Source organism: Peromyscus californicus, unplaced genomic scaffold (assembly GCF_007827085.1).
Source record: "Peromyscus californicus insignis strain IS unplaced genomic scaffold, ASM782708v3 Scaffold_6__1_contigs__length_162567912, whole genome shotgun sequence".
NCBI lineage: Eukaryota > Metazoa > Chordata > Mammalia > Rodentia > Cricetidae > Peromyscus > Peromyscus californicus.
The window spans coordinates 12,452,819-12,466,492 of NW_026294584.1; the positions used below are offsets into that span (position 1 = coordinate 12,452,819).

Consider the following 13,674-nt stretch of genomic DNA (forward strand, 5'->3'; position numbering starts at 1 on the left):
AAGACAGGTTGAAGTTTCTAGTCGCAGATGAAACCCAAGTCCAGGTAACATGTTCCATCTCAGGTCCACACTTAGCAGAACTACCCGCTTCTCCCTATCCAGACTTTTCACTTCACAGGTGCTGAGGGTCTTTAGGATGTCATCCTGACCACCAAGATTCAAAGACCCAGATGACATTACTAATACTGAAGTCACTTTTGCCTGGTTGGCCAAGAATAGTTCCCGATGTACCAATACTGTCAAGGTCTCACTCTGAGATTTCCTGGTCGGCAGGAGTCATCTCAAGAGTAGGTGTCTGGATAGCTTCTTTTCCTTGGAGATTTTAAAGCTTCCAAAAAGATGTAAAACAAGTCTTCCTCAAAAACAGTCTGAGAAACCGGTCTATTATTTTTCTGTTAGTCGAAAATCTTTATTCAGCCCTGCACCTAAATAAATAAAATAAAATAAACCTAATTTGGGGACAAGTTGCTATTTTTCCTGTTCTGGTCCTTGGGCTCCCCCTTGTGTCCTGATGGGAAATTCATTCAAGAGAAAACTGAAGGTCAGCACGTGTGTGGCTGGTACTCCTTAGCTCCCTAGAGCCTCTGTCTGGCAGCCTTAGTGTACATCACAACTACAAAGGAATTTTATCAAGATCTGGGTGAAGGACTCTGCCATGAATACTACGTTTTAAATCAGCTTTTCAGAAGCCCAAGATGCAAACAATGACAACAGAACCTGTCTCTGGAGAGCGGAGCAAGTAAAGCCTATGCCAAGTACATCAACAGAAAGGGCCCTCCAATTTTAATATGCTTCACAGCTGCTCTCTGTTTTCAGAAATACTCCAGTGCTCAACGCCCAGAGACTCTGAAATAAATTTTAACAATAGATATTCTGAGGTTTCTGCTGCAGGCGATCCTGAGAAACCACAGTGAACAGAGTAAAGTCCCCATAGAGGTGAAGCTTGCCGTAGGTAAAGACAAACTTCACATCCTCATGAGATGCCGTCTTTTAACCCCATGAGGCTATGTGTTATTTATGGTAAGACATCAAAGTGTATCCTGGCAGAACCAGAGGATGGTTTATTTTCTGCAGGCAATGCCAGGTCTTTAGGATACCATCTGCTTGAGTTAGAGATCTGGAGGAAACTTTAAAGCCACCCAGATGGACTCTGCAGGCCAGATCCAGAGAGGTTAGCCCTCAGGAGGGCTACAGTAAATATAACGAGTACAAGAACTCAAAAAATACCCAGAGGAACACCAGAACAAAGAGACAAGCTTCTGTGTCTGGAGTCTTTGCATGTATCTTTCCGTAAAGACCCTAGTTTGCTGTGGTCACTCCAGCCGGAGATGGTAGTGGGAAGCCCTGCAGTCCGAGAGCATCCACCTCTCCCTGTTCCTCTATCTACCATCTGTGCCTGTTTTCTCATCACATTCTTCCCTCACCTTAAATAGGTGAAAGAAATAACTAATTGACCTACACAAACCAAGAGATGTAGCTGGTGAGAAGCGAATTCTAGTGTGCCTGTATATCCCCAAATAAGCCAAAATTACTGTTACTGGCATTATTATGGCTAGAATTACAGTAGTTTACAGTATAGAACAATGTTCTCTAATCTATGTGTGAGAGAAACAGGAGGGCTTTAAAATCTCTCAAGCAGTAAAATTACAAAAAATAAATTAATAATTTTTAAATAGATGGTTTTGAGTTGAATAGAGAATTGATAAGCAAACTATTACCAAAAGGTTCCTTAACTCTAACAATATTAAACACACTGAACAATACATTGAAAAAACTGAGATGCTTAAGTGTTCCTTGTGGGGAAAGTAGGGTATATTCAAATTAATAGTTTTTGGAGCCTAGGAGTTATGTTCTAGTATTCCCACCAAAAATTAACAGGACATATCAAATACAGATCACAGAGAGCTGGACCACAATGTCAATCAGTTGAATATTCTGCATTATGTTCTACAGGTCAGATTTACCTTGATGATTCTATTATAATTACTCAGAAACCTGAGCTTGAAAATGGATCTGAACATTGTCTTCAAGACCCCATTCTCTTGCAGAGAAAGGAATCATGACTCAGAGAGAGGCTAGATTGCTGAGTCCAGGGACTTAACACCCAGGCAGTTAATTGTTGATCTAGTTCTAGGAACCAGGATTATTCTTAATCAATTAAAGGAAGCTGATAAACAGTGAGAATAAACACAAGAATACAAACAGTGTAATTAGTTGCTTACTGCCTAAATCATTTTGAAGAGAGTCAGACACTGAAGACAAAATGGACAGGGGATGTCATTAAAGAGCCTGCAAGGCAGTGACATTGACAAGAACCTATTCATTTAAGCCATGCCCTGGCATATCCCTACAACAAATGCACTGGTTCTTTTGTTTTCTTTCTGTTTTATTTCCATAAGAATATGTTTTAATAGTAATTTTCCATACAGCTTTGCATCTAAAAAGAAATTCAACATTGAATAACCGCATAGTAAAAGTGAATACCTGGGGACTGAAATCACACCTGCACCAGGTCTCATGGGATTACACCGCATTTTCACAGCAGTCGATCGGCCATTAATACAAGATGTGGTGGCTGTGGAAGACCTATTACAAAGCAGGGACTAGATTAAAAATCAGATATGACACAGATGACCAGGACAAGAGTGTCATGTACAAAATGACTTTCCTGCTCCATGAATAAACAAAAAGGGAAAATGTGTTAAAGGTTACTAATCTGTAACTTAACTCAAATTCACTGTATTGGATTTCACTGACTACGTGAAGTAGACAATTTTCCCAGGTAAAATGATGGCCTATCATCAAGTGATAGGCTTAGTGAAATTACTATAATTCTAATCACAATTTAAAAGAACTTTTTGAAGAAACAGGGTCAGCCATACCAAAACATCAGGTTGGTGTTTTGATGTGTGAATAACAAGTAATTACTGCCTAGGCCAAGAGCCAAAGTGTCCTGGTTGCTTAACTTCAAAGAGTGTGTGTGTGTGTGTGTGTGTGTGTGTGTGTGTGTGTCTGTATGTGTGTGCATGCGTGAGTGCACCATGCAAGTGAGGAATCATATAAGACTCTCAAAATATCCCACATTTCTCACTTTTTGCCAAGCCTTATAATGCCCACATTTTTATTATCCATTAATCACAACCTGCCATGCTAGACACCCTGAAGCAACACTATATTTCTTTCTCATCACTAGGAAATTATAACCCAGAATAAGAATTGAAATCTACAGATTCAGATGTAGGAGATCTTTATTTAAAAAAAAAAAAAAACTAGTCACAAGGAGAAATACTTTCACTTACTTATAAAAGAAATGCACATCTGGTATTTGGCTTGGTGACACTGGGAACATATCTTCCTTAATATTAACGTTTTGCAAGGCAGCATCAACCGTGACTCCTAGACAACATGACAAGAAACTCTGAAGCAACAGGAGAGAACTAGGTTTCCTTAGTGTCTGCACATCTGAGTACAAAATCACTTTGCTTTGACAACCATTCCAGAAATATTGAATTAAGGCATCCCTTGTAAGCATAAGGAACTTTCCAACATCTCCAGGAAAAAAGATTCTAACCCTCAGCCATGTAATCTAGCCCCTTTCACCACCCTGGGTGTTTTGTTGCTGTTTTTCTAGAATCTGTATGATGTAGACAGTGATTTAGATGGTTTCTAAGGTCCCTTCTAGTTGTAAGGTTTCAAAATCTATTCCAATATTGTGATCTTCTGCCAAGTTTTGTCAGTCAAGACAGGCTACTCTGCTAATATAATTTTTGTGCACCTTCAATACAGACATGTTTATTTCACAAAGCCTGCAGTTCAGGCAACTTAACTGGCTGGGCACTTACAGTGAAACTATAACACCATCCACCCACCAAAAAGGGGGAAATAACAGAGAAAACTTTGCCCAAATACTTGCCAGGAACAAATACCGAATTTGCTTAAGCAGAAAGACAGTTTTTCCCCTTGTATAGGTTAAACAGTGGTAGAATTAAACTCTGGAGCCGGAATCTTGTAGCTCACCTTGGTGCTGAAGCTTGAAGTTCAGTACATTTGGAGTCCACAGCAATGTTCTCAGACCAGGCCTGACATCACAAAAATTCCAGCCCCCTGCCAGCAGCTATAATGAATTTGATTTCTAAGAACCACTAGGGAACTGGATTTCTCTTAAAACTTTCCTATATTATAGGACCTCAGACACAGGGAACAAAACTCAAGGTTTTCACCCTGGGTACTAAAATCCTTCTGGTATGAGATGAGGCAAAGGAACACAATGGCACATATTATGACTTAAATGTGTTTGCTATTCTCTGCTTTTTAGATTTTTACAAAGAATTTTAATTTTTACTATATGTGGGAGGAGTTTATGAATCCATGTGGGTACACACATCCACGTGTATGCATGAGGAGGCCAAAGTTGACTTGAGATATCTCCTACCGCTCTCTATCTTATCTTTGGCATAGAGTCTTTCACTGCACCTAAATGTCAACCATTTCTGATAAACTAGATGGCCATCAAGCTCTAGGGACTTACCTTTCTCTAACAGCACCAGAGTTCCTGGCATGAACCACACACCCAGATTTTCCACAGCCATTAGGGATCCAAACTGATGTCCTTACCCTTGTGAGGCAAATACCTGAGTCATCTCCCTGGTCCTATTTTTATATTTAAAATTATTTTCTCTTAAACTAAAGAATCTGAATAAAGACACATACTCTCATAAAACATTATATCACATAGGATTTCATACAGAAATCCATAACCTTCTTGCACTCTAAGATTGACCAATAGACCTCCCTCTCATGGAAATTTAGCCATTTTTCAAAATGACAGTTTATTAGTTGGCAGGCTTTAATGTTGTGTGATAAACACCAGCATGGTGACAAGTTATTGTTACCATAAAATAAGAATAAGCATATGCATGCTTGTATTAACCAAAGGAAACTTACCTAAAAATGTGTCTGCCAGAATTATAGACTGAGATGACAAGGCTGCCCGGAAGCCCTTGCTTTCAGAAGGAATAATAGTTGACTGGCATACAAATGCTCCGAGCAAACTGGTGTAGTCATCTGAGCCTGTCATCACTTCCTTCACTGTGAAGTCTGAGATGTTGTTGGTACAGAGAGCCATCTTTCTCCCCTAGGGAAGCAAAGCCACAAGTGGAAGGTTCATGGAGTCAGTCCTTAACCCGAATCTCAGTTAGCTTGTGAGTATCATCAGAGGTGTTGCTTTCTCCTCAGCACAGAGATCCCCATTTAATTGTTCTGGGTGGTACGCAGGCATCAGTCTTAGGGTACTTCCAATGTTCAGTCAAGGGTGGGAGTTAATGAGGTTATTCCAGACCATTGGGACTCCCACTACAAGCATCGTTTGTTTTGAATGAAAGCCGTATAACTCCAGGAAATAAATACCATCTAAGAAATGTTCACTTCATAGTTTAACAAGGCATTCGGGGGATACAGCAAACTGCTCATGAAGATCTGGATGCCAAGGAAGAAACTCCATCTCCCTTCTCCTTTATGATTCTAGGTGTGGTTGAAGAAGGCCTAAAATCCACATTGCTACAGCATCCTAGGGCATCTGCATTACAGACTCTTGGTCACTCCAGATGCCTTAGTAACCTACTCTTGGACACAGTGGTATATCTGTTTACAAAATAATTTGAGAGAACACAAAAGGTTAAATCTTCAATAAGAAGCTGGCTGTGTTTCTATAATGGTTAAATATACTTCAGGCCACTGCGAAGAACTATAGCTTGCTCCACACTTTCTACAAAGAAATATAAAAAGTAAATTGGAAAGCTGTTTTATTGACTTGAGAGTATATACCACAGACAAGGAACATAAATAGTTCTCTTTCATAATGTAACTAGCAATTCTAACATACAAATTTTCTCCCTCCACAAGGCTTTCTCATCACAAAACAGGAAAATTATATTTTTACTAAATTGTTGTAACCAAGAAAATAGCTGAGAGAAAGTACTTAGGAAAAAAGGAGGAAATGGCAGAGCCTAAATGAAAACAACAAAAAAGGTGGGCCTGGCTCATATCTGCAGCATTCTCATGAGTTTGAGGCTAGACCGGGCTGTAGAGTGAGTTCCAGGCCAGCCTGGGCTACACAGCAAACTCATCAGAAAGAAAACAAAATGAGAGCGAGAAGATGTTAAATAGGATAGAAGGAACACACAGTAGTAATACAAAAATAGGACTGAAAAATACAATAGATAAAGGAATTAATCTCATTCACTGCTTCATATAAAGGTATTTAGTAAGCATGCCTTTATTGAGTGAAGAGTGCCCAACCAAACTAGAGAGTGCTGAATTACCACCTAGAAAGTCAGGTCATGACAAGTGCATTGTCCTAGCTAGGGCCCTATTGCTGTGATAAAATGCCATGCCCAAAAGCAAATCGGGGAGTTTCTCTCATCTTAAAGCCTGTTGTCCATCCCCTAGTGAAGTCAGGGCAGGAACAGAGCAGATCATTTTCTTAGAAGCGGGAGCTGAAGCAGAGGCTGTGGAGGAGAGCTGCTTACTGGCTTGCTCCCCATGGCTTGCTCAGTATGCTACCCTATAGAACCAGTACTACTCAGTCTGGGCTGAGCCCTCCTGAACCAACCATTAGCCAAGAACATGCCTGAGAGACTCGCTTATAGGGCAATCTCAATTGAGAGTCCCTCTTCCCAAATGACTCAAGTTTTTGTCCAGTTGACAAAAAGTTAGCCAGCACATTCAGATAACACAATTTATAAATATCTCATTGAAAGACTTCTATGGTAACCAGGTCTTTTTCATTTCATTTGATCAAGTTTGTCCCGGCATCTCATAATGATTATGATTGTATATATAGGAGTCAATATAAAAGAGATATGGGAGAAATGTTTTATTATATGTGACATATTTGCCTTGGTCAATGGTATATATGCTGTGCATTCTCCCCGCCCCCAAGCTACAACCTCACACAGCAGTGAAATACGGGGCACACTGACATAAGTCCCTTTAACAGTAACACAATTCTGCTTCTCCCATCCCACCAAATAAATCCCATGTTCATCAGGAGAGGCTACTTTAACCTTTAACCCTGCATATCTCCTTTTGAATTTGGACAGAAATCCTCCTAGTAATCCGCCCCCTCTTAAAAACATAACCAGAATTCATAGTTTACATCAACACAGCCAGATTAAGGAATGCTGAGAACTAGCATTTGAGGAAGTATTGCGAGGTCATTTCATAGGAGACTGGCATGTGAACTGCTTGCCTGAGGGAGGGAAGATCTGCCTTGAATGTGAGCAGGTGTCATTAAACTGGCTGGACCCAGATAGAACCAAAAGGCAGAGGCAAGAATTCCTTCTTCCTGAGCCTGCCTCACTCTCCTCCTACCATAGACGTTAGGACATCAGGTTCTCTGACCTTGGGGCCGCAGGACTTCGAGAAACAGTTCTGTTTTCAGCTATATCTTATTCTGAAGCTTTTAGACTTGGGTTCAGCCACACAAGTAGCATCCCAGTAAGGTGTCTCATTTCCAGATAATCTATTATAGGACTTTTCAGCCACCACAATTACATGCATCAATTTCTCACATACATCTCTGTGTGTGTGTGTGTGTGTGTGTGTGTGTGTATTATTTTCCTATCCTGAGAGGATCCTAATACAATAAGCTTTATCAAACTATAATACCCTACCTATATTTAAAAAAAGAACGAGATCAACACACTTAACTACTTTTATCCCTTCCCACTTCCAGGAAGAGAGAAGAGAGGGAAGGACTCAATGTATTTAAACCATACTTATAAGGCTTGGAGCTCAGCTGACTGGATAAGACTCCTTAACAATCTAAGAACCTGATAAGACTGCTCTTGTAGAGAAGGCTTTTAATATGACAGGAAGTAATAGAATTTCAAAGAAATCTCCATACATGGCATTAATTGTTGATAGCCAGGGAGATGTTATTAGTCATTTAACCCAGAACGTGTTTTAAAACTGGACTATAGATCCGTCCCACCCGGACATCCAGAACTCACCTCATGCCCACATAAACTGATATTGAAGAAATGGAAGTATTTGGTTCCCTTGGAGGTGAAGCTGGGGCCGTTCATTAGCGACCCCACACTGCTGAGGTTGCGGAAGTCATAGTGCAGACTCTGGTTCTCCTTTTCGTAGGAGAAGAAGCAGTCGCTATAGCAAGTGGAGTGATCCTTAAAGACAAAAAAACCAAACAGTATTTCAGGAAAGAAACTATTAACTGCTATGAAAAAAATGTTCCCCAAACATTCTAGGCATAAAAATCTTACAGCAATTTTTGTCTTAGTTATATTTTGTCATACTAATGTAGAGGATTCCTAAAAGTTCAAAAAGTTCAGGAGAGTCAAGATTTGTTTTTAATCAGGGATATCTTCTCAGATTAACTTCTTATAGGAAGATAGTTTTAAGAAATAGTAACAAATTCCCGTTGGGCCGTTTTTCACAGATCCCTTGCCCTGACCCACACTGCTGGTTCTTCACACGTGTGCTGCCTCCCACAGAGCTCCTGCGCCTGCACACACGAGAGTACTTGATCTTCTATCTTGAAAGTGCACAAGATAACAATTTTTAAATTTTTGAAAACATTCTTATTTGAACACTTATCCTCATATTTTGTCACTAGCGACTAGCATTTGCATAGTATATATTCAGTGCTCACCTAATTTAAGAGAAGAGAAAACAGGAAAGAGAATCAAAAAGCATTTTTTCCAGAGTCAATGGCAATTCCATATACTCCGCACCTCACCCCCAGAGAACCACAGACAGGAAGTCTGTTGTGGAATATTATTTTGACTCCGCAAAGATGTGTTACATTTGTTTATGCTGCATTTGTTTAACAATGTAAAGATGTGTGCTTAACTATATAATTTTATATAATTATATAAAAATGTGTTGCATTTGTTTCACCTTGCCTGCCTAAGGTACCTGATGGTCTAATAAAGAGCTGAATGGCTGATAGCGAGGCAGAGAAAGGACAGGAGGGGTTTTCAGGCAGAGAGGAGAAATAGGAGGAGAAATCTAGGCTGGAGAAGAAGAGAAGGGAAGAAGAAAGAAGAGAATAAGAAAGAAAGAGAGGGACATGCTTGGGGCAGAAGTCAGGCAGCCACTAGCCAGACATGAAGATAGCAGGAAAGTAAGATATATAGAAAGAAAGAAAGAAAGAAAGAAAGAAAGAAAGAAAGAAAGAAAGAAAGAAAGAAAGAAAGAAAGAAGGAAGGAAGGAAGGAAGGAAGGAAGGAAGGAAGGAAGGAAGGGAGAGAAAGAGAGAAGAGAGAGAGAGGGAGAGAGGGAGGGAGGGAGGGAGGAAGGGAGGAAGGAAGGAAGGGAGGGAGGAAGGAAGGAAGGAAGGAAGGAAGGAAGGAAGGAAGGAAGGAAGGAAGGAGAGAAGGAAAGAAGGAAGAAAGAAAGGTAAAAAGTCTCAAGGCAAAATGTAAATAAAAAGAAATAGATTCAAGTAAGAGCCAACTAAGGCTGAGCATTCAAAACTAATAATAAGTTTCTGTGTCATGATTTGGGAGCTGGTTGGTGGCCCAAAAGAAGTCTTCAGTTTTTCTGCCAAGAACGGCTTTGGGAAATAGCCGTAACGCAGACTTACCTGGGTGCTTTTACTTCCAGGCCCACAGGGAATGCAAGCCTCCTTGCCATAGACCTGATGGATGGACAGGTAGGTGTCAGCAGAGCACTCCTTGCACTGGCTGGTTTCTTTCTCGATGTAGTGGCCTGGGGGGCAGGGTACACATGATGAGCCCGACTGCTCAGAACCAAGGGCACAGGCACGGCATGAGGATGCCACCCCATCAACTGCATTAGTGGCTGTGATAGAATAAATCTTCACCACATCATTGATGAAACGTCTGTTCTAGAAAGAGAGCAGAAAGAATGACATCTGCCTTGGAGTGCCACTGTACAACCAAGTTGTGTTTATGCTGAAATCACCCAAATAAACAGAATGCTCCAAAAGGACACCTTGTGAATGACAGTGGATTGTCACGGCCCCATTTTATCCTTCTAAATAAAGAGCCCTTAAGTCTTGACACTAGGAGCTACTTTGTACACCCATGGAATTCCGGATGTGCTGCTGCAGTTGACAGCAGGTACGTCATAACTGGCACAGAACAGCTTTACATCTCACCTTAGCTCACTCATCTCATGATGTGGTCAAATGCTGAAGTCTGGTGGGGTGGGAAGTCCTAGAAGGTGAGGACCGCTTTTCCTCACTCATCCACTGTGAAGCAGATGGACTCATGACACCTCTCTGCACCTCCCCTTCCCTCTCCAGCCCTTCCCCTAAGCGATGCATTATAATCTCTAACAAAAAGCGTGTCAAAAGAGCAAATGTCAAGAGATCCTGAATCCTACTGTGTTTTTCCTCTCATGGTATAAGATTAATTAAGGTCTGGTTTTTCTCACCCTAGTGTACAATGTCACACCTGACTGCTTAATGCTTTTCTTCTGGACCAAGATGAAAAGACGAAGAGGAGGAGGTGGAGTTCCACTGGTGTTCATCCTCTTATGATTATATCCTGAACAATTAGTAACAATGCCTAAAGAAAAACTGATACCTAAAGGAAAATCTGGGGACTGGGTTCCCACTGAAAATCTGACCAGAAAAGAGAAAATACACTATGCATGCTAACACAGCACTGAAGATATCCTAAGTGAAGATTGACCTTGTTTTCATTTGTACAGTCACATCTGTGCAGATACACAGGCCTGGGGCAAGGGAGATGACTTGGCAGCCAGCAAAGTGCTTGATGAACAAGCATCAGGACCTGAGTTTGGCTCCTTAGCAGCCACATAAAAACTGGGCATGGCACCGTAGGTGTCTAACCCCAGTGTCGGGGGTGGAGTGGGGCAGAAACAGATATCCTAGGGGCTCTCTGGCCTGCTAGTCTAGCCAAAATAGCTGGTCCTAGGTTCTGTGAGAGACCCTGTCTCAAAAAAAAATAATGTTGAGAATAATTAGATGACTTCCAGTGCTGACTTCTGATCTATATTTGAACATACAAAAACAGGCAAAAGTAGTATACACCCACATATATACTACATACTGACACACACTCTCTCTCTCTCTCTCTCTCTCTCTCTCTCTCTCTCTCTCTCTCTCTCCAAAAATAAATAAGTAACAGGCCAACTAGTATTGAAATATGCAATGGAATGTTCATAGAGGGGATTAGGTCTATGCTAGCGATGAAAATCAAAGAAAGGCAATGGTTATCTCTGTTCTACCAGCCTATATACAAATATATTCTCTCTAAAAGGAGATATTATCATAATGAAAAACATAAACCCACACTAGTTCATGACCCTTAAATGAATATTAGATAGTTGGATGAAGGAAAATAGAGTTATGAACTTTCTCAGCCTCAAAAAGATTTAAAAACAAAGTTCTAAGTAAAACCAAAATTGAATTTTCTCTTAAGCTTCAACAACTGTATTTGCTCATAGCTCAGAATAAATCAAAGATTTCTTGTCATCCTACCCATTTCATATATGTGTACTCTGGAAAAAATTTTAAGTTGTCATTTTTTACCTATTCATAATATAACCTGATGATAGACTTCAAGAAATATCTTCTCCAAATTGAGTGACAGTTTGTATATATCACAAGTGGGCATCATTTTTGTGTTTTAAAAGAAATAAAAAATTATGGTATCATATTGTTCTGTATCGTGACATTATATATGTGAATCTCATAGTGCATCTTTAAAGTTCTCTGTTCCCTGTATAGATTTCATAGTATCCTATGTACAGACAATAATGATCTACATGCATATCATGTTTTCATTCTTTGACCTCATATTTCCTTGTATAGAGTTCATAATGCCCTATATGAAGCTCTTGATGCAAGTTTACCACCCACAGTGCACTTACAAAGGGTTTGTATTGTACCTTTAAAGGATTTATAGTCCCCTGTATACAGGTCAGAGTGTATTTGCATAGAGAATGCAGCTCACCTGCACACAGTTTCTGATGACCTCAATGGAGCTCATATCGACTTATGTAGACTACACATGCCTTTTCTTATCTCATAATGCCATGTATGAAGCACATGATGCTTCCATTTACAACTTTCAGTGTCTCCAGAAGAGATCAATATGCTTGGAATAATGATCACACCCAATGGGGGGTTGAAGAGTAATAAAATGGTTGGAACTTACATCTTGACCTTGATTAGTTCTCTGGAATGCCCACGTAAATGTAAATGTTGCATTCTTGAAGATGATGTGGGTATATGCTTGCTTTTCTTTGGTTCCTCCCCATGATTCCACCACATTGGTACTTTTTCTATTTATATCCTAAAACAGTATGGAAATATTTACAAACAAAGCATAAACTCAGTACTAGCACAAATACACATCCATTACAAATATGTACTTTTATTTGGAGAAAGCTGTGTAGGATTCATGACTGTTTCTATTACACACTACCTGTTTTAACCACACAACTCCCACAAGCATACTGTCAACAAGATGAGAAAGAAATCTAAAATCACAGTATGTTTAAGACACACACTTGGAAAACATTTCTTAGAAGAGAGAGTTCCTCAGACTCCTCATGGAAAACATCTAGGATCATCCACACTAAATATAAAGCTTCCCATGTTGTAGAATATTATTTAAAGATGAGCGACTTTTGTTTATGTTACATTTGTTTTACTCTGTGAAGCTGTGTTACTTTGCCTGTCTAAACCCGATGGTCTAATAAAGAACTGAACACCCAATAGCAAGGCAGGAGGAAGGATAGGCGGGGATGGCAGGAGATAGAATACATAGAAGGAGAAATCTGAAAGGAGAAGAAAGAGCAAGAGAACAAGGAGAGGTGAATGTTGGGGCTAGCCACCCAGCTAAACAGCAAGCCATGGAATAAGAGTAAGATTTATAGAAGTAGAAAAAGGTAAAAGTGCAGAGGCAAAAGGTAGATGGGATAATTTAAAGTTAAGGAAAACTGACAAGAAACAAGCCAAGCTAAGGCCGGGCATTTATAATTAAGAATAAGCTTCTGTGTTTATTCACTTGGGAGCTGGGTGGCAGGCCCCCTAAAAGAGCAAAAATAACCAACTACATTCCCATTTGTGCCTTCTTCCTTGAGGGAGTCTAACCCCGATGTGTACTTGCTGCAGGTTCATCTGAGTGAAGGCTAACCAGTGTCATCCCATGCTTGTTAAATATTCTCTGAATTGTATCTGAGGTCTGTGAAGTTTCATTTATAAACTATTTTACTTCTGATTTTCTTAGCTAATTTTCAGAAAACAATCATGCAGATTTGAGCTATCCCCACCAACATGCCACCATTAACATGCCTTGAAAGAAATTCAATGACTAATATAACCATATAATTTATTTAAGTTGAAAATGAAGGTAAAGTCTGAAGTTGTAAGCTTTCCTGTAGAATTCCTCATAAATAGCTCATTTCCATTAGTTATTTGGGGTGGTGGAGATAGGTTGGCATGGCTTCAAAATCTGTCTCTTTCTATAATATGGACATAAGGATCAAAGGTATTATGAAGCAACAAATATGCCAACAGGTGATACATCTTGGGTTCACACCATAGATAACAATATGGAAAAATGATTTCCATGTATTACAGAAACCTTATTACCAAATAACCAAATTATCATACTTGCCATTTATAAAATCAAGTTCATAACATATAGATGG

General features: G+C 39.9%; 1 protein-coding gene across 3 annotated transcripts in view; it reads right to left on the reverse strand.

Moving 5' to 3' along the window:
- Positions 1-13,674, reverse strand: part of Elapor2 (endosome-lysosome associated apoptosis and autophagy regulator family member 2) — a 182,492-nt gene that overhangs the window by 26,082 nt on the left and 142,736 nt on the right. For all 3 annotated transcript variants that reach the window (XM_052722249.1, XM_052722251.1, XM_052722250.1), the window contains 6 exons: positions 12,174-12,311; positions 9,608-9,871; positions 8,013-8,186; positions 4,945-5,134; positions 3,300-3,396; positions 2,485-2,586 (listed from right to left, as the gene is read on the reverse strand). In XM_052722249.1, the coding sequence (XP_052578209.1) occupies positions 2,485-2,586; positions 3,300-3,396; positions 4,945-5,134; positions 8,013-8,186; positions 9,608-9,871; positions 12,174-12,311 (965 nt within the window). The remainder of the gene's footprint in view (positions 1-2,484; positions 2,587-3,299; positions 3,397-4,944; positions 5,135-8,012; positions 8,187-9,607; positions 9,872-12,173; positions 12,312-13,674) is intronic.